General features: G+C 41.9%; 1 protein-coding gene across 3 annotated transcripts in view; it reads right to left on the bottom strand.

Annotated features, from left to right (window-relative positions):
- Nucleotides 1–23,241, bottom strand: part of PDE3A (phosphodiesterase 3A) — a 955,418-nt gene that overhangs the window by 221,336 nt on the left and 710,841 nt on the right. For all 3 annotated transcript variants that reach the window (XM_069228518.1, XM_069228521.1, XM_069228520.1), the window contains one exon: nt 3,348–3,463. In XM_069228518.1, the coding sequence (XP_069084619.1) occupies nt 3,348–3,463 (116 nt within the window). The remainder of the gene's footprint in view (nt 1–3,347; nt 3,464–23,241) is intronic.

Raw genomic sequence — 23,241 nt, 5'->3', positions numbered from 1 at the left:
GTGGCAACAAAAGTTTGGCATAGATACCTTTATCCAGCAAGAAAAGTGATCACCATTTTACAGTTTGTGAGATATGTATTCCTCTAAAAGGAATAGAAAAGCAATTATATATTTAAATACTTGCTCTTTACAGTCACTGTAGTTGAGTTGCACTGTTGCAATAATGCCTTCTTATACATATACAATTAAAAAGGCTAGGCTTATTAATATTTCAGAATCTCATATCTCACAATTTCTAGCTGATTTCTCTATTAAACAATATGTTCATACTGTAAATATAATAGAAAAATTACATTTTCTCTAGAGATTCTTAACTCCAAAGGTAATGTAAACATGTACATGCTTGTGATTGGATACAAAACTCCATGCTGGCTTTCTCTTGTCACACAAGGAAGTCTTACTATGTGAAATTGCTTGGTTGGACTGCAAAATAACTGGAAGGCAGCAATCCATCCGTATACATCATGATCTATTCTGGTCTATTCTAACCTGGCAAGCCACTTTCCAATACGGTATACAGCTAAACGTTGCAAAGCACTGCTAATTGTAATGACCACAAACTATTTTGATTCAGGACACTGAGAATGTCAGAACTATAATGGTCGTCCAGAATCAGTGATGGGGCCACACAAGTTGTAGAAATATGCTATACACATTACAGTGACCAGAAGTCCCAGTTTTCCCCGGACTGTCCTGGTTTTTTGGGAAGTGTCCCAACACTTTCGTCAAAAATAAAGAAATGTTTGGGGAAGTGGCTAGATTATTTACAGAAATATCCCGGTCTTTCAGAGTACTTTCTGAGTTGAGCATGCACACTGTTGTAAAATCGATGTGCGCGTGCTCACTTTTCACTGCTTGAGAAGTTGTGGCGTGACGTTGCTTAGGTGAACGTTGTAGCATGAGGTAAACCCAGAGAGAAAAGATACATTTTCGCTCTGGATTTCCCTTCTCTTTACACAAAGTAGCAACAATGGTGTTGTGCCAACCATCGGGACAAGAGCTCCTTTGAACCAACAGTGGCCAGCATGACCCTGCCCTGCCCACAGGAATCAGAGGTCACCCACCTGCAGCAAGATCCAGCCAGCCACCTTTGTGAGACTTCTCTGCCCTTTTACCCAGCTCAGAATCAAGCAGCTGCTAAAGGCAAAATGGGCCTGGAGTGGAACCATCCATACTTGTAGGCAGTATAGTTTGAGTGCTTGGTCTGGAAAAGCACAAACTCAGAATATTAAATGTAACACCACAGTTAGGGGCTCCCTTTAATAACAAGAATTGACTTCTACCAACATGAGCCCTTTTAGCAACAGTAGTATAATGAAAACCTGAGAAACAATCATAACGCTCTAATCTATACTTGCAGTTTGCATACAGCTCTTTAATGACAGGTAATAGCTCACTGTTCTATATTAGGATTCTAACTTACCAAAAGGATCTTTCTGACAAAGATAGTAAGCCACTGACCTATTTGCATTATAAGCACTTAACCTGAATGGCACAGATTCTTTGCAGCAGGCATATTAACTCTCTGCGCTACCTTACAATGTCCACTAGAGAATCCTATCTCTTGCCAGTCAGAACATTAATCACCAGAGTCACCAGCTATAGAAAATGTAGAAGCAAAGTCTGTTAAAAAAGAACTAAGTTTACAGTCAGTAAAAGACCTCTGATTTGTCATTTGTAATTTTTCATATGTGTCTGTGGAGGAGGCTGTCATTGTAGCCCATTTTCTATGCCTATGAAAGCTGTTAAGTAGTCCTACTTTTATGTCGATGGCTGCTTTAAGAATCTGGTCACCTTAATACACATGCACGCAGCATAATATTCAATGTTCAAAGCAAGGGAATCATGCTTTCCTTTAGGCTGTTCATGTTGCATTTGTAAAAAGTTTTTACACAATGTTAGCTCTTGGACAAAACTTTAAATAAATGTAGAACATGGCTGTCCATACACAGCCATGTATACACCAAAATAAAAAGTATATCATCTAAACAATGATAATATTGAGCAGGTCCATAGTGCACATCACAAGCTGAAAAGCACCCTTTCAATCAAAAATTAGCTGTTATTACCCAACTAGACAGTACAAATGTAATCAACCTTAGATAATGAATGGCTAAATCCGCTCACTCGACATTCACATTATGACCTGCATGTCACAGAAATATTGATTACCATTTTTCAGCCAACAAAACGCAATCATAAAAACAACCATAAGAGGGCCTTGCACTCCAGCTGAAGAGCATAGAGCTCTAGCTTCAGTGGGGTTTGAATCAATGGGCTTTCTTATCACTGAAGTAAGCAAACTGCTAATTTGGGTCAAACGTACACACAGCCTTCCAATGACAGAATCAACAAGGAAATGTTCAGAGTACAGTTAAAGAATGATATAACGTGGAACATAAAAGTCCCTTTTTTATGTATGTGAATAGTTTAGAGCAAGGATATTATATGTTATCAGATAACTATCATCAATGAGTTATGTTTTTTTGTGTAGACTAGCAAGAATTCATGTTTAAAGGATCAGTGTTATTTGAATTACATTATAATAGGGCAAACTGCCTGGTGGTACCGTGAGAAGGCACCAAATATCATGATTTAAACAACAGTCAAATACTCTCCAGCACCTTAAATACAATAAACAGTTGTAGTGACATGGATTGTTTGCAAAGTCCCGTGCAACAGGCAGCACATTCAGGGTTAATTACAGGTCGTAATTATTGTGTGTTCCCAAAAGGGCATCTGTAGTTTAGCCCATTGCATCAATAGGGCAAAAGAAGTTGACACACTAGCAGAGTATTAACTTGCCCTCTTTCATTTTTTGTTAAAAGTAAATCTTGATTAGTTTTGTATAAAACACTTCCAAAACTCAGCGTACTAGTTTAACTAAGCTTTCACTGTAATTGGTACCAATCCAAGGATCATGCTCCCTGGTTTAATGTCTAAGAGAACAGTCTAAAGAGACAGGGTCTGGAGTAACGAGCAGCACACTAGTGACACACAATATGGTAGTGGGTGTTTGTGATGCCACTTCTACACACAACATGAATATAGTTAAATTAGCTGTCCTTTAATAACTCATGTTTCCTAATTTCAAGTAGGAAGAACCTACATGCACACGTTCCCCTTCATGATGCACGGCACAAACATGAACATTTACATTTCACAAATATTAATCAATAAACATTAAGCATACATTTACACTTATTTATTTATATGGGTTATCAAAATCCTGTAACATTTTGACTGAGATCTATGCCGATGCTTTAGCAGAGATGAGAAAGCAACACACTGCTTCTTCAGCATGAAAGCAACTTCAACTACGAATAATAAAAGGAAATCGTTTTCACCTTGTCGGATTGGCCTTTTTGAGTTCAGATGATTGGCAGTATGAGAGGCTGAGAAGGAGCGGCTCTTGGTGAGAGTCATAAGAATCGAACTGTTCCAAGTGTCTGGATTAAGCGGACTGTAAAATGAAGGAATACAAATGTTAGTACACATGTCTTTACTGGAACAAGAATTAAAAGTACCAGTGCAACACAAGTAATAGACATGCCATAACATTGTTCACAGCAAACCGTCTTGTTGAAGGTTAAGTGAACAGAAATGACTCAGCTGTTTGTAATGTAGGATGTTTATCCCAACAATTGTTGGGAATAGAGTAACAATATATCATCTTTTGGTTGTTTCAATTACTATAAATATGCTAAATTCTATGTTTAAAATGTACTATTGCCTGATGTGCTTGCTAACTTAAAAATATCTCACTTTTAAAGAGATGGTGGTCCTTGTTTTACGTTTGCATCATAAACCTGTAACCCAGAGGAGGTTGTCAGTGTAGGTTTTCCTAGACGTTTATCTGAACATGTCCAGGTGAGATAAAAATCTTCTTTTCGCTCTCTACACAAGGGTAAATGCTTCAAAATTAATCCTCACTTAATTTTCATCCTTTGGTTTAATCGTTATATCAGATTTTTAATAACACGACTGGAAGACTAACTTTGTAACATTGTACTTGGTGCTGACGGAGTCCTAACTGGCATAAAAGCAGTTCTGTTATTTAGAGCTAGAATATAAATCCTTGGTTGGTACAGTTAATAAACCTGACTCAGAGGAAAATGTACTTCCTCTATTTCGACGAAGAGCAAGTGCTTGCTAACTGCTGACCACTTAGTAGGGATTAGCTCTCTAGGAGTGGACAGGAACAGTTAACAGAATAAAGGGCAGCTTAATCACTACGTCTTTTAACTTGGAGATGCCAGAGATAGCTTTTCCTATTCATTCACTCGACCATCTCAGAGAGTCAGACTTATAGCATGAGGTAGGCCCAGTAGCGACACAGTTATATGGTAACAAAACTCAAGGGTAGTGGCTCAGGAAATTAAGACAGGATCTCTGGTGATAGTGAAACGTGATTTGTTGTGTAATTTTAGTTAGATGAAGAAAATGTGCTGCAAAAAGAGGTGGGGGCTGCAAAAAAATTGTTCAGCTTGAGGGCACTATTTCTCAAATCATTGGCTAGTGCACAGGATAAAACTGACAACAAAACCACCCACGGCTTAGAACATTCCTGGACCTATGACAATTCCACCTGAAGAGAGTGTCTCTGCTAAAAGAAGACTTATGGCTCTTAACTCCTCCTGGAAGAAGAGGACTCACTGAAGGACTTCTGAATCATGTTGTCACCCAGGGACTTCCAGCACTGGAAAAAGCTGGAACTTAGTCATTTTTCCAACTCCAGAGGAGGCCCTAAGGCTTCACCAGGGAGGTCGTCTCAAAGCAGGCAAAAAATCTGGTTTGTCAAAAATCTTTGATGCACTGAAAACTGGTTCAGCCGTGACTTGTTGTGAAGGTATCCAGCCTAGTGAAAGGGTGCTCAGCTATGGATTCTAGCCTTGTCCAGCCAGAGGATTTATGACTTCCAAAAACATTACCAAGTCCAGAGGTGAAGCCTTCAACCAGGGCATGGTGGTAAGTTTATCCAACCAGTGAGGCAACCGCCACAGCTACAAAATCCAGGTTGATCCTTCCATTTCAGAGTACTAGCATAAAAACATTTACAGTGACAACCCCCAATGTATATCTGATCTCTGCTACAATACGGTTGGCATAAAATAGCACCTATGCCTTAGTCAACCGTTGCTACACCTGACAGCCTTAGAGTGATTTCCCCCCCAACGTTTTGCCTACCTCCTCCACTTTTCTGACATTATTTTTGCTGGTTTTAGGAGTCGCTGCACTTTACCACTGCTAGCCAGTGCTAAAGTGCCTGTGCTCTCCGTCCTAAACATGGTAACATTGGCTTATCCCTAACTGGCATATTTAATTTACTTTTAAGTCTCTAGTAAAGTGCACTAAATGTGCCCAGGGACTGAAAATTAAATTACACTTTTGGGCCTGAAGCACTGATTGTGCCACCCACTTATGTAGCCCTTTAACCATGTCTCATGTCTGCCATTGCAGAGCATGTGTGTGCAGTTTCATACTGCCATGTCGAACTGACAAAATAATCCTTTTGCCAGACCCAGACCTTCCCTTTTTATACATATAAGTCCTCTGGACAACTCATAGGGCAGGGTGCAATTTATTTAAAAGGTGGGAGATATACATCTAAGTTTTAGATATCCTGCCAGAGAAAAATGCCCAAAGTCCTTTTTCACTACAACAAGGCATATCTCTCTCATAGAATAACATTGGGAATATCTGATTACGGCTTATAAGTGCAATTCAAAATCTGGAAGAGATAAACTTTTTTGAGTTTGGTGTCTTTGGAATCACAATTTCAAATCATGACTTATGGTAAAGATGGATTTAAAATTCTTATTATGAAAATGCCACTTTTAGAGAAACATAAAAGACTTCCAACCACTCTGCTCCTGCACCTGGACTCTGCCAACTGTGAGTCTGCCCTGCCAGACTCACTGTGGGAGCACAATCAACACATTATCATGGTTTCATGGAAGAGAACCGGTGCTTCGCCTTCGGAACCGTGAAGCTTTTCTCATCACAAGGACCTCGCATCCCCATCGAGGGCAGCCTAGCCGATGATGCCGAATCTCCCCATTACAGCCTCTGCGCTCATAAGAATCGATGCACCGTCTCGACTGCACAATGCATTCTCAACACTGGTATTCACATTGCAAGTCCCAGCGCCTGGGTCCTTGACGTCAATGCAGCAGGAGCTGGTACCCTGACTTCACTGCATCTCGCAATTGACCCATCACCGCTGCTGCATGGAGAAAATTGACACATTACCTCTATTGCGTGGTTCAGAACAGATGCAATCCTCTGAAACCAGGATTTAAGATACTTTAGTTCAGCTGGCTCATTTGGGTCCCTGTAGCTGTCCCATGCTCCGTTGCGGTCGGCCTGAACATTTGGCTTTGTCATGGTCCAGCCGAACCAGATATTCCTGACTGGCACATATTGCTTCTTAGAGCCGTTTGACAGTAAAAAAAAATTTAATTGATAACTCAGGTATTACTGATTAAATTTTTGACATTTTGGTTTTATTTACTAAATTCAGATCTATTTTCCTACCCTGGTGTGGGATCTTTTTATGTGCGGTTGTCACTGTTTTAATGCATGATGTGTCGCACAAATACTTTACACATTGCCTGTAAGTTAAGCCTGACTGCTCTGTGCCAAGCCACCACAAGGTGAGCACAGGTTAATCAGGGTTTGCCTGACAATTACCTTGACTAGTGCTGTGGTTGCTGTTTGACCAGGGCTTATACCGCAGTCAACCAACAACCCAATTTCTAACAACTGTGAATCGGGACCCATAGTTTAAAATGTATTTGGGTTTTTCTAGACTAAAATTTTAAAAATGAATATCTTTGATTCTGCTCAACATATTTTAATGATCCTAGTGTCTTTTTATTCATGACACTTTTGTCATGTTTATTGGTTTGCAAATGTTATTGTGTTATGCACTTTAACCCCTTAGGTGCGGGCGTCGGCCACTGGGCGACATCCGCACTACCTCCCTGGTGCGGGTCACGACCAGTGGCCGACACCGGGGAGGGGTTTTGAAAATCCTCGGGTGCGTCGCACCCCATGATTTTCTTTTTTTAATTTTTTATCCCTGGGAGACACAAAAGAGCTTCTGTGTCTCCCCCCCACCCCTTTGTGACGTCAGCGAGGCGCGCTGACGTCACACTGTTGTTTTCCCCATCGGAGCAGGAAGTGGCCATAGGGCCGCTTCCTACTCTGATGGGGAAAATGGCCCCAAACGGCCTTCCCCACGTTCGGGAAGGCCTTGTATGAAAGGGGAGACTCTTTCATACGAGGCCTTCCTGAACGCATTTCCTGGCCCCCCATCGCAGCACAGCAGGGATTTCACTTGGGGGGGGTCGGCCCCCCTAGGAAACCCCCTCCCCCCAGGCCATATTTTTAAAATTTAATGGTGGGGCCCCCTGGGGGAGAGGGGGGGGCGTGATTGCACACGATCGCCCAACCACAGGGGCAATTTTTTTTTTAAAATAAGGACATTGCCCCTAGGCTACGGCGAACCCCTGTGGGGCCATATTTTTCAATTTTGATGTTGGGGCCCCCTGGGGGGGGGCGTGATCGCGCCACTCCCAGGGGCTAATTTAAAAATATATATAATTAACGAAATTGACAGGGGGTCGCCCATAGGCAGGGCGACCCCCTGTGGGGGCAATTTTTTTTAGTAGTTGTAGGGTTTCCCTGGGGGAAACTACAACTACCACAAAAAAATACATATATATATATACATATATATATATATATATATATATATATATATATAGATAGATAGATAGATAGATAGATAGATAGATATATCAATCCATGTAGATAGATATGTCTATCTACATGGGTATATTTATAGATAGATCTATATATATATATATATATCACTTTTGTCAGTGCATGTGTGGTTTCCCTGGGGGCTGCAATCGGCCCCCAGGAGAACCAGACCCACTTATAAAAGTGATCTATATATATATATATATATATATATATATATATATATATATATATATATATATATATATCTATCAGTTGTTTTGCAGTTGCAGCTTGCGTCCTCAAAGCAGTGCACATACTTCAACTGACGCATTTCAACTGTAGCTTTTAGGCAGCAATAAAGAAGTCAAGTAAGTCTTGTGATTATGTTTCTGCTACAAAAGGATCAGACTTTTGTCTAGTGGCAGTTTTAGTGCCATAAAGAAGCGCAGAAGGTTTATATGACTACTGCAAAGAGCAAATCTGTATTTTAAGTAAATAGCTGAGTACGTTAGTAAAGTCAGCAACTACCTGCGCTATATTACAAATGAAATGTATGTGCGGGATGGGGGGTGGCTATGGAGAGATGAAGAGCACATTTGCTGGGTGGTAATGAGGGAATCCGAGGAGGAGGACATGGGAGTGGGAGCACCAATAATGATTGGGCGCAGGGGGTGCTAAAGACTGTGACGAATGATATGTGACAAGGTGTTTGAGTGTCTTGAAAGAACGTGCTGATTGAGGGAAGAAGCGCAGGTAAGGGGGCCTCTACTGTTGCACGTATCACACACACACCAGAAATTTTGTGACTGTCTATGTAGGCTAGTGTTTTAGAGCAACAGTTTAGCCAATAGCAGAGATGGCATCTTGATGGATGACTGCTGCTGACGTCACTCTGGTTATAGAGGACAGCTCTGACATAGGACCAGAGACTGAGACAGCAGATATTGAGACAGCATCTGAGGGATAGGACAATGGCGCAGACTCTGGGAGTGATTTTTCAGTTGGAGGAGTCCCATTGGATAACTCCTTCGAGTAAATTGTGAGGGAGTTGATGAGGGCAGTCCTGTTGTCCCTTCGCAAGAACAGTCTGTGCAACAGGGCAATAGTGGGTTAGCCCAACCCAGAGAGCAGGTGAATGCGGGGGCAAGCACAGAGAGGGTGCTCTCTTGGGAGCTCCCCAATTTATTTCAGCCCCGAATTCCACTGCCCAAATTGTACTGTGGAGACATCAAAATGATCTACCACAAAAAAATGGTTTTGTAAGGCAGGCACCTGTGTTTTTGGTCCTGGGTTCGGTGGCTATATAGGGAAACAAACCCAAACATTTCTGGAAACTAGAGATCTGGGGGAGTCCACAGACGTGTGACTTGTGTGGATTCCCCAAAGTTTTCTGACCCAGAATACCCTGCAAAGCTGAAATGTTGAATAAAAACTCTATTTTTCTTGCATTTCTGTCACACAAACTACAGGAACATGCTAGGATCCACAAAATTACTACCACCCAGTGATTTCTCACCTGTCCTGATAAAAACACTACCCCACTTGAGTGCCTATACCAAGTGCCTGCGTAAGGAATGGATCACCCCAGGGTCAACAGTTGCCTCATGTAAGTACCAACACTGACCGTTGTGTGATCTATTCCTGTCGCGGGCACTAGGCCTACCCACACAAGTGAGGTACCATTTTTATCGGGAGACTTGGGGGAATGCTGGATGGAAGGACACTTGTGGCTCCTCTCAGATTCCAGAACTTTCTGTCACCGAAATGTGAGGAAAAAGTGTTTTTTTGGCCACATTTTGAGGTTTGCAAGGGATTCTGGATAACAGAACCTGATCAGAGCCCCACAAGTCACCCCATCTTGGATTCCCCTAGGTGTCTAGTTTTCAAAACTGTACAGGTTTGCTAGGTTTCCCTAGGTGCCTGCTGAGCTAGAGGCCAAAATCCACAGCTAGGCACTTTACAAAAAACAGCTCTGTTTTCTTTGTCAAAATGTGATGTGTCCATGTTGTGTTTTGGGGCATTTCCTGTCGCGGGCACTAGGCCTACCCCCACAAGTGAAGTATCATTTTTATCGGGAGACTTGGGGAAATGGTGGGTGGAAGGAAATTCGTGGCTCCTCTCAGATTCCAGAACTTTCTGTCACCGAAATGTAAGGAAAAGGTGTTTTTTTGGCCACATTTTGAGGTTTGCAAAGGATTCTGGGTAACAGAACCTGATCAGAGCCCCACAAGTCACTCCATCTTGGAGTCCCCTAGGTGTCTAGTTTTCAAAACTGTGCAGGTTTGCTAGGTTTCCCTAGGTGCCTGCTGAGCTAGAGGCCAAAATCCACAGCTAGGCACTTTGGAAAAAACAGCTCGGTTTTCTTTGTCAAAATGTGATGTGTCCATGTTGTGTTTTGGGGCATTTCCTGTCGCGGGCACTATGCCTACCCCTACAAGTGAGGTATCATTTTTATCGGGAGACTTGAGGGAACGGTGGGTGGAAGGAAATTTGTGGCTCCTCTCAGATTCCAGAACTTTCTATCACCGAAATGTGAGGAAAAAGTGTTTTTTTTGGCCACATTTTGAGGTTTGCAAAGGATTCTGGGTAACAGAACATGATCAAAGCCCCACAAGTCAGCCCATCCTGGATTCCCCTAGGTGTCTAGTTTTAAAAAATGTGCAGGTTTTGTAGGTTTCCCTAGGTGCCGGCTGAACTAGAGGCCAAAATCTACAGCTAGGCACTTTGCAAAAAACAAGTCAGATTTCAATGTAAAAATGTGATGTGTCCATGTTGCCTTTCCTGTCGCGTGCATTAGGCCTACCCACGCAAGTGAGGTACCATTTTAATCGGGAGACTTGGGGAAACACAGAATAGCACAAGTGTTATTGCCCCTTGTCTTTCTCTACATTTTTTCCATCCAAATGTAAGACAGTGTGTAAAAAAGACGTCTATTTGAGAAATGGCCTGTAATTCACATGCTAGTATGGGCACCCCGGAATTCAGAGATGGGCAAAAAAACAATGCTGCTCAATACCTTATCTTATGCCCATTTTGGAAATACAAAGGTTTTCTTGATACCTATTTTTCACTCTTTATATTTCAGCAAAGGAATTGCTGTATACCGGTATAGAATGAAAACCCATTGCAAGGTGCAGCTCATTTATTGGCTCTGGGTACCTAGGGATCTTGTTGGACCTATAAGCCATATATATCCCTGCAACCAGAAGACTCCAGCACACGTAATGGTATATTGCTTTAAAAAATCTGACATTGCAGGAGTAAAACGCTGAGAAAAATGGCGGGTTTTTTTCAGCTCAATTTCAATATTTGTTTTTCAGCTGTTATTCTCTTTTGGAAAACCTTGTAGGATCTACACAAATGCCCCTTTGCTGAATTCAGAATTTTGTCTTCTTTTCAGATATGCTTAGCTTTCCGGGATCCAGTATTGGTTTCACACCCATTCCTGTCACTAACTGTAAGGAGGCTGAAAGCACCAAAAATAGTAAAAATGGGGTATGTCCCAGTAAAATGCCAAAATTGTGTTGAAATATGTGGTTTTCTGATTCAAGTCTGCCTGTTCCTGAAAGCTGGGAAGATGGTGATTTTAGCACCACAAACCTTTTGTTGATGCCATTTTCAGGGAAAAAACTACAAGCCTTCTTCCACAGCCATTTTCCCCATTTTTTTAAAAACAACAACATTTTATGTGTATTTTGGCTAATTTCTTGGTCTCCTCCAGGGGAACCCAGAAACTATGGTTACCTTTAGAATCCCTAGGATGTTGTTAAAAAAGGACGCAAATTTGGTGTGGATAGCTTATGTGGACAAAAAGTTATGAAGGCCTAAGCGCAAACTACCCCAAATAGCCAAAAAAGGGCTCAGCACTCGGGGGGGGGGGTGGAGGGGTTGAGGCCCAGCAGCTAAGAGGTTAATTTGGAATTGTTGGTACTGGTTGAACTTAACTTCACTTCTCTGGGTCTGCCAGTTGCTTGTGCCATAGCTACCATTTCTCTCAGAACTGTCATCTGAGCTCAACAGAGTGTGTTTGTGCTGTATTGCTGATAGAAACCCTTTTATTCTATCTGTTATTCTCTTTGAAGTAACAATGATCCTAAAATATACTTTTGTTTAACATTTTAGTATTAGATGTTCTTTTAATTTTTGAACGTTATTGCTTATATCCGTTTTGCATATTGAAAAAGCAATAACATTTATTTTTTCTTTCTCTATGTTGCATTCCAGGATGTTCACGCTAACTGTGAGTGTTCAAGGTTGCCTTGTGCACTTGGAAAAGAGGCCGGTATTGCACAAAATGCTTAACTTAATTGCTCAAAGGAGAACCAAATGTTCTATCACTATCATTAGAACAAAAAAATATAATCTTCTTGTTAAGTGACCCTAATAGCCTTATTTAACATGTATAAAACCAGATTGGGTTCAAACAAATGTGTAAACCAGATTGGGATCTAACAGGAACACTGCATGCATGGCTGCTGCAGTATTTTGTTTACTAGACTATTGCCAAAAAAAAAATGCTTTGGTTGTATAGATCATACGTTTTGAAGCTAGAAAACAAGGCTAATTAATGCATTTATACTACAAAATGTGATTGGCCAGTATTTCAACAGGGGTTGTTTTTGCTTTCTATTGGTTCACAACTAGGAAAAACAACACTAAGGGTTCCTGCAGATGGAATATTTTTTAGGTTGATGAGTGTACATGCCCACACTAGAATACACAATTATGTTTTGGTGAAGTTCACACATCTATTCTCCGATAAGATTTTAATTATAAACAACTAAAATTGGCTCACAAAAAATATGTTTCTATTTGCATCCATTGTTCTGTTTCTGTTTCAGGGTCCACTCCTGCAGCAGCTGTTCCTAAGGATAGTCTACACCACAAAATACTGGGGCGCTTCTAAACTATTTACTGATTCACAATAATGCTTACAGGGTGTCTGAAAAGAAGGGCAGGTTACAGCACTCTCATATTTCTTTAAAGCCACTAATGTCCTTTCAGAGTGAAAGTCTCACCCTGACTGAGAAGTTAATTGATCCTCTAAATCTAACTGAAGAGCATAGCAGGATGCACTACCAGCTCAACAATGGACACTTATGCCTAGCTGGCCTCTTGAGAGCACTTAATCAGATTGGAAAAATTAAAATCAAGATAGTATTTTTGGACCTGGCCTTTCTGCACAGCCATCACCAAACGTTTTGCCTTTAACCTCCTGTCTTTCTCTGGAATCCTAATTTAAAATCCTAACTTATGGTGCAGTCAGGTTTCAAATTACAATTCTGTCCTTCGCACCAGGCAGACTACCACCCGTGACACTCTCCTTGCTCCTGCAAACCTTCTCCAACATGAGCGGGACTCTTGCCACAAAACTCGAGAAGGTAAAACTTCAGCTGAACTAATCTGGGACTCTATATGACCAGCGCTCTATCATGTTCAGTCTGAGCATTTGACTTTGACCCAGTCCAGCATGCCTGGATAGCCGTGGTTGGCACTTTATGTTTTTGGGCGCTACACTGAAGTTTATTCTTCAAAAATTCATGACTCTGGTTCTACTGATCGGACTTTTTTTCATTTTGGTCTTGTTTAATTTACTAACTTTTGCTCTGTTTTTCTAACCTAATGTGGGATCTTCTTGTGTGGTGTTTCATGACTCTGGTTCTACTGATCGGACTTTTTTCATTTTGGTCTTGTCTTGTTTAATGTACTAACTCTTGCTCTGTTTTTCTAACTTAGTGTGGGATTTTCTTGTGTGGTATTTTCATTGTTTTACCGTTTGAAGTGTTGCACACATACATTTATATATTGCCTCTAAGTTAAGCCTGAATTCTCTTTGCCAAGCTACCAGGGAGTGAGCTCAGACTAGTTTAGGGTTTGCTTGTGCCGTACCCTGACTACAATTGTGGTTGGCCACTTTACCAGGGCTTATGCCCCAGTCAATCAGTAACCCAATTTCTAACTATATCTTATGGGAGTCATGTTTCCTGCTCATCATTATGTACAACATGAATATTTGAGAAATTTACAGTTGTTTAGTGATTTGTTTTTTCTTTTCCACACCCAGACTTCCAGCTGTGAATATGATTCCCTTCCACAGTATTCATAAAAAAGGTTTCTTGTGATGAAAGAGCTATGTATCAACTATTTCTACACATTATCTCAATTTAATACAAGGTATTCACTTTTTTGCAATAGGTGGCCAGTATGTACCAGCTTTCCAAATTTTGTAGATTCAGTGTCTGCCCTGAGAAACTGAAGGAAACTGAAACACTTTTATCAATGTCATACTTTACTGTGGTTGCATATAGATCATTATTTTCTATGCGTATAGACATCCCTGCACCGGTCCATCACTGTCTAGTATTTGTTTCATCTAAAACATGTGTAGAATAAGGTCATCTGAAAACGAATTAAATCCAGCACTAAAACTGTGAAAAAATATTATTGGGCACAATTACATGCATATCGCATTTTAACCTATCAATTCAATTCACACTAAACACCATAGTTTATAGGTGGAAAAGTATCAACTGAAGAGTAGTAAAAGACACACTGAATGGAGCGAAGACAGGCCCACAAACAAGAGATAACAAAAATACTGAGTCAGATTTTGGACCTGATTTAGAATTTGGCGAAGGGGTTACTTCATGACAGATATTCTATCTTCCAAAACATAAACCCAATTATATCCTGTGGGATTTACATTTTTGGCAGACAGAATACCCATTAGTGTTATGACGCAGTAATCCCTCGGCCAAACTCTACATCAGGCCCTTTGTCTTGAATGCATGAGTGTGACCTGACAAGATGTAAAATAAAGGCACTAAACAAGAGTCTGTCGTATGTGTCCATAGAGGATATGAATATACTTGATGTCAAAACTGATCTGTTTAGGTTTTTGAGACATATACAGAAACTGATTATTTAAATGTTCTCAGTGCTTAATTTGTGCTTGTTGTTTCCGGTACTGAGCACCAACACTTATTTTTGAGGGCCGGGGCTTATTCTTATGCCTCAACCATTTGCTGCGAGCAATAGACTTATGGGAAATACAGAGGAAGGGAAAACGAAAAAGCGTCATAAAGGGAGAAAGTAGAAAGCTGCAGGATGAGCTGAAGGGGCGGGGGCTGGCCGTAAATGGATTGAAGAGGTCGGAGATGGCTTCAGGATTAGGCTGCCTCAGTATTCACTGCTGGCAGATTTAATTACAGCAGCCTCGTGCTTAAGAGGAGGGCTTTGAGCACCGGCACCTTTTTATTTACAAATTAAGCACTGAGTGTTCTATAGCTAGAGTAATAGTATTCATTAATTGAAGGCACAAATTACAAAACATCATTTACACTTTTTGGAACAATAATTTCAAAGGAATAATCTCTAATTTCTAGAGAACAATATCTGCTGTTAAAATTAAGAGACATTCTCTGTAACGTAAAAACTAAAAGAGCATTATGATTTATTATTCAATAAATGATTTAAATGCAAAATAGCCACTCCTGCATTATTATTTCATTGAGTTAACGCAGGAGTGCATAGAGCATTGAGGCGAGCATGTGCAGGTCAAGATATGATTACATTTTTAATGTATGGACTGCTATATGTTACTATATGTTAGAGGATTCTGAAGAACAACAGGATTTGTACAGCCACTGCACAAATATAACGTCAGATCTTATAGCCAAGAGTAAGTTTTCTTTTCACCAAAGAAGAAAGTTGGTCTGACAGTGATTTAGTCAAGACCTGCAAACGGTGCAACTGCATTTCATCGTTTATGTAGCATGGGGGTCAACAGAAACAGAAGCATGAACCAGCAATCCAGCAAGCAAAATGAAACTGGATCTGAAAGGTTTTAGGAAGTGCAAGCTCGACACACAGTGCACTTCATAGAGTGTACCATTTGCTTTGCAAGGTGGTGTCTCTTACAGTGCGTGTACACAAATGAACAATAGGAAGTACCGGCAGGAAGATTCTGCCAATTACAGACGGAGCAAATTGTTTTTATATTTCCCCCACTGGCTTGGTGTTAGTGGCACAGCAACTGCTCGATCGAGGAAGGAGTTCAAATCACCATGACCTTGAGGAAGGAAATGTGATATTTGCTTCTTCCACTGACTGATCTTAAAGGAAGGTGTAAATATTATGGTTGTAGTGGGCCCTGCCTGAGTCCATGACTGAGGTGGCAGATATGTTTTTTCACCGCTATCCTCCCTCCCAGCCAGATCTCCAATGAAAACATACAGGAAAATTTCCTAGTGAGAAACCTTGTGTATACCTCCTGGCAAATTCTAAAGATAAAAAGACGAGAAAATGAAAGAAGAGTTTTCTGTTCATGCAAAAGATGTCTGTGATCATCCAAGGTCAATCGTGTTGACCAGTGCACCAAAGGCAATCAATCCTCTGCCCACACATATTCTGATGCCAGTCATCATTATCATAAACGCAGTTCAGATAAGGAACCAGTACTCATCACCCCTGCCTAGTTTAAGCATCAATATCATGCATAAATACTGCTACTAGCCACATCCTCGGTAAAGGACCTTGGGGAGTTGGTGTCTTCCCTGTCCTCTGGTACACCATTGCAGACCCTAAAGGGCTGTTTGTATTGCAGTTTGGGGCCCCCTTGTAATTAAAGGAACCTCAATTGTGGTCATATAATGAAGAGGATTCTCTGAGACTAAGGAAAAAATTATGAGGAAGGAATAGTTTGTCCTTGGATTAACTTAATTAATCATAATTCTCCCAGTTATTCCAAATGTTTGCGGTTTAACTACTAATTCACCTAGGGCTACAACAAGTCAAAAGAGTAGTGACATATTTGCTCACACAATCACACACAAACTTGTAAGTGATCTGCCTGGTATGTACGTTTCTCGAGATGGTGGCCGCTGACCTAGCCAATACTATTTCTCACCCATGAAGGTTCCTCTTATTAGTAGTCAGATCTCATTCAAATAAAATTAATGTTGCATTGTTAGACTTTTAATCCTTGGCATGTTCTCCCTTAACTTTTTGCCTCTGTTTCCCAGGTTGTTGATGTATGCTGGACTCTGTTTTTGCTGTTTTTGTTACTCTGGGCACTTTACCACTGCTAACCATTGCTAAAGTGCAAGTGCTCCTTTACAATTGCTTATAATTGTTTTCTAATTGGTTCATCCATGATTGGCGTATTTGATTTACTGGTAAGTCCCTAGTACAGTGCACTAGAGGTGCCCAGGGCCTGTAAATCAAATGCTACTAGTGGGCCTGCAGCACTGGTTGTGCCACCCACAATAGTAGCTCTGTAATCATGACTCAGACCTGCCACTGCAGTGTCTGTGTGTGCAGTTTTAAACTGCCAGTTCGACTTGGCAAGTGTACCCACTTGCCAGGCCTAAACCTTCCCTTTTCTTCCCTTCCCTTCCCTTATGTATGGCACCCCTAAGGTAGGCCCTAGGTAGGCCCACGGGCAGGGTACCATGTATGTTTAAAGTAGGACATATAATAATGTGTTATATGTCCTAACAGTCAAATAATGCTAAATTCGGTTTTCACTGTTGCAAGGCCTGTCCCTCTCATAGGTTAACATGGGGGCTGCCTTTAAATATGATTAAAGTGTAGATTCCCGTTGGGAGCGGATAGACATGTGGAGTTTGGGGTCTCTGAGCTCACAATTTAAAAATACATCTTTTAGTAAAGTTGATTTTAAGATTGTGTGCTTGAAAATGCCACTTTTAGAAAGTGGGCATTTTCTTGCTTAAACCATTTCTGTGACTCTGCCTGTTTGTGGATTCCCTGTCTGGGTCAGTTTGACAGTTGGGCTGGTTGCACCTCTCTCTAGACAACGACACAAAGGGAGCTGGGGTGTAGCCTTCATATCCTGATTAGCCATCTGTACTAGGAGGGAGGAGAGGAGTGGTCACTCACACCTGAAAGGGATGTGCCTGCCCTCACACAATGCAGTCACCAACCCCCTGGTGTGTCTCTGGGGCCTGGCCTGGGCAAGGCTGAATTTCACAGACAATAGAGACTTTTCTTTGAAGTAAGCCTACTAAGGTATAAGAAGGGCACCCAAAACCACAGACTTTAGATCACTTCTGGAAACCATGAGGAACCGCCTGGAGAAGAGCTGAAGACCTGAGGAAGAAGAGCTGCCCTTCCTATGACTGTGCTTTGTGGAGCTACCCTGCAGTTGCTGCTTCTGCCTGTGCAAGAGGACAAAGACTGGTCTTTGTGTGCCTTCCTGCTTGTGAAGAACTCTCCAAGGGCTTGAAACTGAGCTTTCCTCCTGCTGTTGAAGTCTCAGGGACAGCAAAGACTTCTCTCTGCCAGCACCTGGAGCCTCTGCTGAGACTCCTGCCCTGCCAAGTGGTGCCCTATCCAGTTCCTGGGGCCTTGTCAGTTGAAGCTGGTGGACCAAGGTTGGAAATCCACACACAGATCGCCATGCGAGGAAACTTCTGACACAACCTCCGAGAGCGGCTAAAAGAACAATGCGCCGTTGGTTCTGCGGCTGAAATCGAGGCAGGGCTTGCAGCACGGCTGTAAAATCGAAGCATCCAGCTGGAGAAACAACGCTCGTTATCGCTGACAGAGGCTGCAACAATGCAACATCGCTGGGTGCAAAAAAACAACACAAATCTGCCTGGACCCGAGGTTCTTTGTCCGGATTGACGCATCTCTGTCCTGCGGGAAAAGAAAAGACCGGAGAAGGAGAAAGGACGCACAACCTTGCTTGCGGGTTAGAAATTTACGCACTGCTTACCTTTTTCGACACACACTCGCCCGTGCTGGTTATTTTGACACGACCCAGGTACATTTTCACACTAACAGCGTTAGCATTATGTTTAATAGGACATGAAGACTCATATTGCTTTTTAAATAACAACGTGACTTGTGTATTGTGGATTTTTGTTGTTTTGTTGCTTTGGTCTTGTTGTGTTTATATAAATATTCTCTATTCTTCTAAACCTGTGTTTTGTTATTTTGCAGTGTTTTCATTAAGTACCTTCTAGCTTGTAACACCAAAATCCACACACATCTGGGATGATGCACTTACCTTTTGCTAGAAGAACTTTATATCCGTAATTTTGGGGCTATCCAAGAGCTCTTCGTAAGTACTTTAATCATGATGCTTATCCTTTCCTGCATTAAATCATAGCCTCCTTAGCTCGCTCTATTCCTAGCACCCTGACACTATTAAGGCTCTCATTATAAGTGGCACAGATCCACACCCCTGGAGGAGATAACTTGCTTTGTGCCCATTTATTGTGTCTGCACACTCCAGACCTGATAATTCCATGTCTGGATACACAAAGCAGAGACATGCAAGCAGAGCTGCAGGGGATGGGGGCAGCTGCTGCACCAGGCTTCCACTAGCTCTGTTACAGAAGGATGAGAGGGACAAGTAAATGCTCTCCCTGACCACCTCTATTCTGCCCCAGCTTCACACCAACCACTCTTAGGGCGTGAAATTACCCCCCACACATATTTACCACCTACTGATGTGTGGAGATTTAGGACCGTCGTGTCTCCTTAAAAAGGGAACTGCATGTGGATTTGGCCCAGTATTCCTGGGTCTGAGTGCTATCCTCCATGTCCGAGGCAAATATTGTGTACTCCTCACATACAGATACAGGGAAGTTGTAATGAGGCTCTTAATATGTAGCACATTTTGTGGTAAATTATAGAAGCACCTTTTGATAAAAAATAGCTTGACATTTTAGTGCACAGTGATAAATAACTCTCAGCTTAATCAGCTTCTAACATTTTTCAACGGTTTCTTTAAAAATCATTATTATGGGGTTGATAAATCACATACACAAGAAGTATATAGTTTCCAGAGCGCACAAACATCCACACACTTACACAACTGCCTAAGTCCATGCGTTAGTCAATGAAAATGCAATGATAGTATGAATATAAATAAATGATGCAGAGACCCTATATCACTTTCCTTTGATGTTACAGCAGCAACCCAAGATGTAATCTCCAATCCCTTTTTTTCACATACCGAGAAATTTCATTAGAAGGACTAACACCAAACAAACAAGAGTCCTATATTTCTAGCTCAGATGAGCACAGAACTGCTCAGGGGAGTCTTTACTGGGGACTGTACACTAAATGCAGGGTGTACACAGATCCACAGATTTTTTGATTCCCTTTCATATGCAAGGTGTGAAAGAAACAATCAATCAATCAGATGTTTTAAAGCACACTACTCACCCATACAGTCGCAAGACACTGAGGGGTGTGACCTTAGAGATCAGCCGAAGAGCTAAGTCTTGAGGTCCTTCCTGAAAAGAAGCAGTGATGGCAACTGCCAGAGGTGAAGGTGTAAGGTGTTACAACCTTTTCCTGCCAGGCATGTGAAAGATCTTCCTACTGCTGAGGACTTCTTTATGCAGGGTACGTTGATGAGTGACTGCTGAGACAAACGGAAAGGTCTAGATGGGAGTACCAGGTGATGCAGTGGTTGATGTAGCTGGGTCTGCTGTTGTGGAGGGCTCTGTAGGCATGCACGAGGAGTTTGAAATTGATCCTCTTCTCAATAGTGAACCAGTGGAGGTTTCTCACGTGTTCTGTGATGTGCTCTCGACAGGGAATGTTTAGGATGAGTCTGGCGGCGGCATTCTGAATTTGTTGCAGCTTGTTCAGGTTCTATGCCAGAACCGCCAAGAAGAGAGCGCTGCCGTAGTCAAGTCTGCTCCTGATTAGTGCGTGTGTCACATTTATTTCGCCAGTCGGTTGGTATCCATCTGAAGATCTTTCGTAGGAGTCGGAAAGTGTTGAAGCCGATGGAAGCAACAGAGTTGACCTGTCTGGTCACGGTGAGCGTTGAGTCAAGGATGACTCCGAGGTTAAGTGCATGGTCTGTCGGGGTGGAGTGCCTGCCGAGTGTTAAAGGCCACCAGGAGTCATCCCAGACTGAGGAGGAAGATCCCATGATTAAGATCTCGGTTTTGTCAGAGTTCAGCTTATGGCAGCTCTCCCTCATCCAGGTGGCGGCTGCTTCCGTCCCCTTCCTGAAATTCTTCTTGGCTGTTGAGGAGTTCTCGGTCAGGGAGATGATCAGCTGGGTGTCATCTACGATGTTCATACCGTAGTTCCTGACGATAGGGACGAGCGGGGTCATGTAGATGTTGAACAGCGTGGGGCTCAACGATGATCCTTGGGATACTCCACAGCTGATGTCTGTAGGTTCTGAGAGGTGTGGCGGGAGTCTGACTTTCTGTGTTCTGCCTGCCAAGAAGGAGTGCATCCGTTGAAAGGCCCTGCCGCGTATGCCTGCTGCGTGGAGTCTAGTGTGTGGTGGGATACTGTATTGAAGGTGGCTGAAAGATCAAGTAGGATGAGGGCTGCTGTATGTCTGTAGTTCTGAATCCTGATTGGGAGACGTCCAGGATGTTGTTGTCCTCGATGTGTTGTCGTCGCTGAGTGTTGATTGCTTTCTCGGTGATCTTAGCTGGGAAGGGCAGCAGCGAGAGGGGGCGATAGTTCTTGAGATCCGTTGAATGTGGGTTTCTTCAGAAGTGGTCGGATCGCGGCAGGCCTCCAGTCTTCTGGGTAGGTTGCTGATCCCTAGGGAGCAGTGGATGGTCTTGCAGAGTTCGGGTGCAATCGAGGTGCTGGCCTTGTTGAAGATGTAGTGGGAGCAGGGGTCGGTGGGGCTCCAGAATGGATGCTGCTCAAGAATGCGTGGATCTCGTCCTCATGAGGAGGGTCCAGGTGTGCAGGAGTCTTGGGGGTTCAGAGGGTCCTGGCTGAGGTGACATTGGTGAGTTCCGCAAGTCTTGAGGTCCGAAACTGTTGTAGATGCCTTTGATCTTCTGATGGAAAAAGGTGTCAAGTCTGTAGCAGAGATCCTGAGATGGAGGGATGTCTCGGCTTGTGGTCTGGTGAATTCTTTGAGGATGGTGAAGAGTTCTTTATTGTTGTGTGTGGTCGTGTTGATGCAGTCCTGCAGGGCGGTTTTCCTGGTGGACCTGATGAGGCAATGATGGGATCTAGTGGCGGATTTGAACGTTGCAAGGTCTTCAGGGGATTTGTTGTGCCTCAATTTCCTCACCAGCCTCCTGCCTGAGCTGCAACAATGTTTCTGTTTAGCCAGCAAAAATAATCTAGAAATGGATTGCCATGGAAGCGATGGAAGTCACCTCTCCCAAAGGTTATGTCAAGTACTTAAACTCACCTTAAGATAAGGTTTGCACCTCATCGCCACTGCTGAATATGAAAGGTGTTCGGTAACAATAAAACCTGTTCAATTCCTATGTGTTGGATCTGTGATCATTCACTTTGCCTAGTAATGGAATGGACTTTCTTCACTGTGTCCTCTTCTTGGATCATTTATTTGAAAGAACAACCTCTATAAAAAAAAAAAATGTTGGCACTTTCACCCACGCCAGCAAAAACCATCAGTCACTCCACTCCACTGTGTCCTCTTCTTGGATCATTTATTTGAAAGAACAACCTCTATAAAAAAAATGTTTTTTTGGCACTTTCACCCACGCCAGCAAAAACCATCAGTCACTCCACGGGTAGATCATATGACTTAATTTATTTCTAAAGCTATGCTGTGATTGAATAGTTGTTTATAACTTTAAAACCCTTTCATATACAAAGTACTACTTACAGGATCCCTCTGAATCAGTGCTTAGTTTCTTAGCTTGACCTTTAAACTAATACATGAGCAAATACGCGGGACTAGCTATACGTAAGAGAAACATAAAATAGTAAACATTTCTCTGCATGCTTATGTACCAGGGAGAACACAAATGTTCCATTTTGTTATAAAAGGCACAGACAACATATCATCAGCTAACCAAGCTGAGAGCAAATATTTATCAGTTGATCAGATAAGGTCAAACATGAAATAAATGTTCACAGGAATCTTGTCTACATTATCAAATACATTGTTTTGAAAACATTGGTTCAAAGAAAGAGAATGTTAAACAATTACTCTGCACCAGGTATAATATAGTGCCTTTTAGCGTTTTCAAACTAGAACACCTATCAACAACACAACAAACACTATGGGACCATTGTCAGTGATAGTAAAAGAGCTAATATTTCTGATGGCCAATTTATGCTCTAAATAGCAGTAAAGTATTATTTTTATAAACTCATTGAGAACCTTTGATGCCCACCCGTCCAGAAAAGTACTACTGACTTGTGTAGTAAAGTTGCACTTGAATAGCTTGGAGCTTCCTTGAGAATCAGTACAGTTGGCACTGTTTATTTAAGTATTAAGTAAGTCAGCCTTCAGATTTCTTTAAAATCCAGTTATAGAATCAAGGGGTAACCCTGTAATCCTCAGAATCTGGGTAACAGTGCTTCTTACAGATGGTATCAAGTAAGACAAAAGCTGATTTATGGAGTATGTATATACATTTTCTCCAAATACAGCGTCCTGTGAACAAATCAGTGCAGAGCCTAAGATTATAGCTCAATATTTGAATTTTTCATAATATAGTTGTTGTATCAAAAATTACAAACATAGGCCCTCATTATGACTTC

This window comes from Pleurodeles waltl, chromosome 4_1, assembly GCF_031143425.1.
Source record: "Pleurodeles waltl isolate 20211129_DDA chromosome 4_1, aPleWal1.hap1.20221129, whole genome shotgun sequence".
Lineage (NCBI taxonomy): Eukaryota > Metazoa > Chordata > Amphibia > Caudata > Salamandridae > Pleurodeles > Pleurodeles waltl.
Note: the sequence above shows the minus strand (reverse complement) of the source record. Positions and strands in the feature narration are given on the sequence as shown.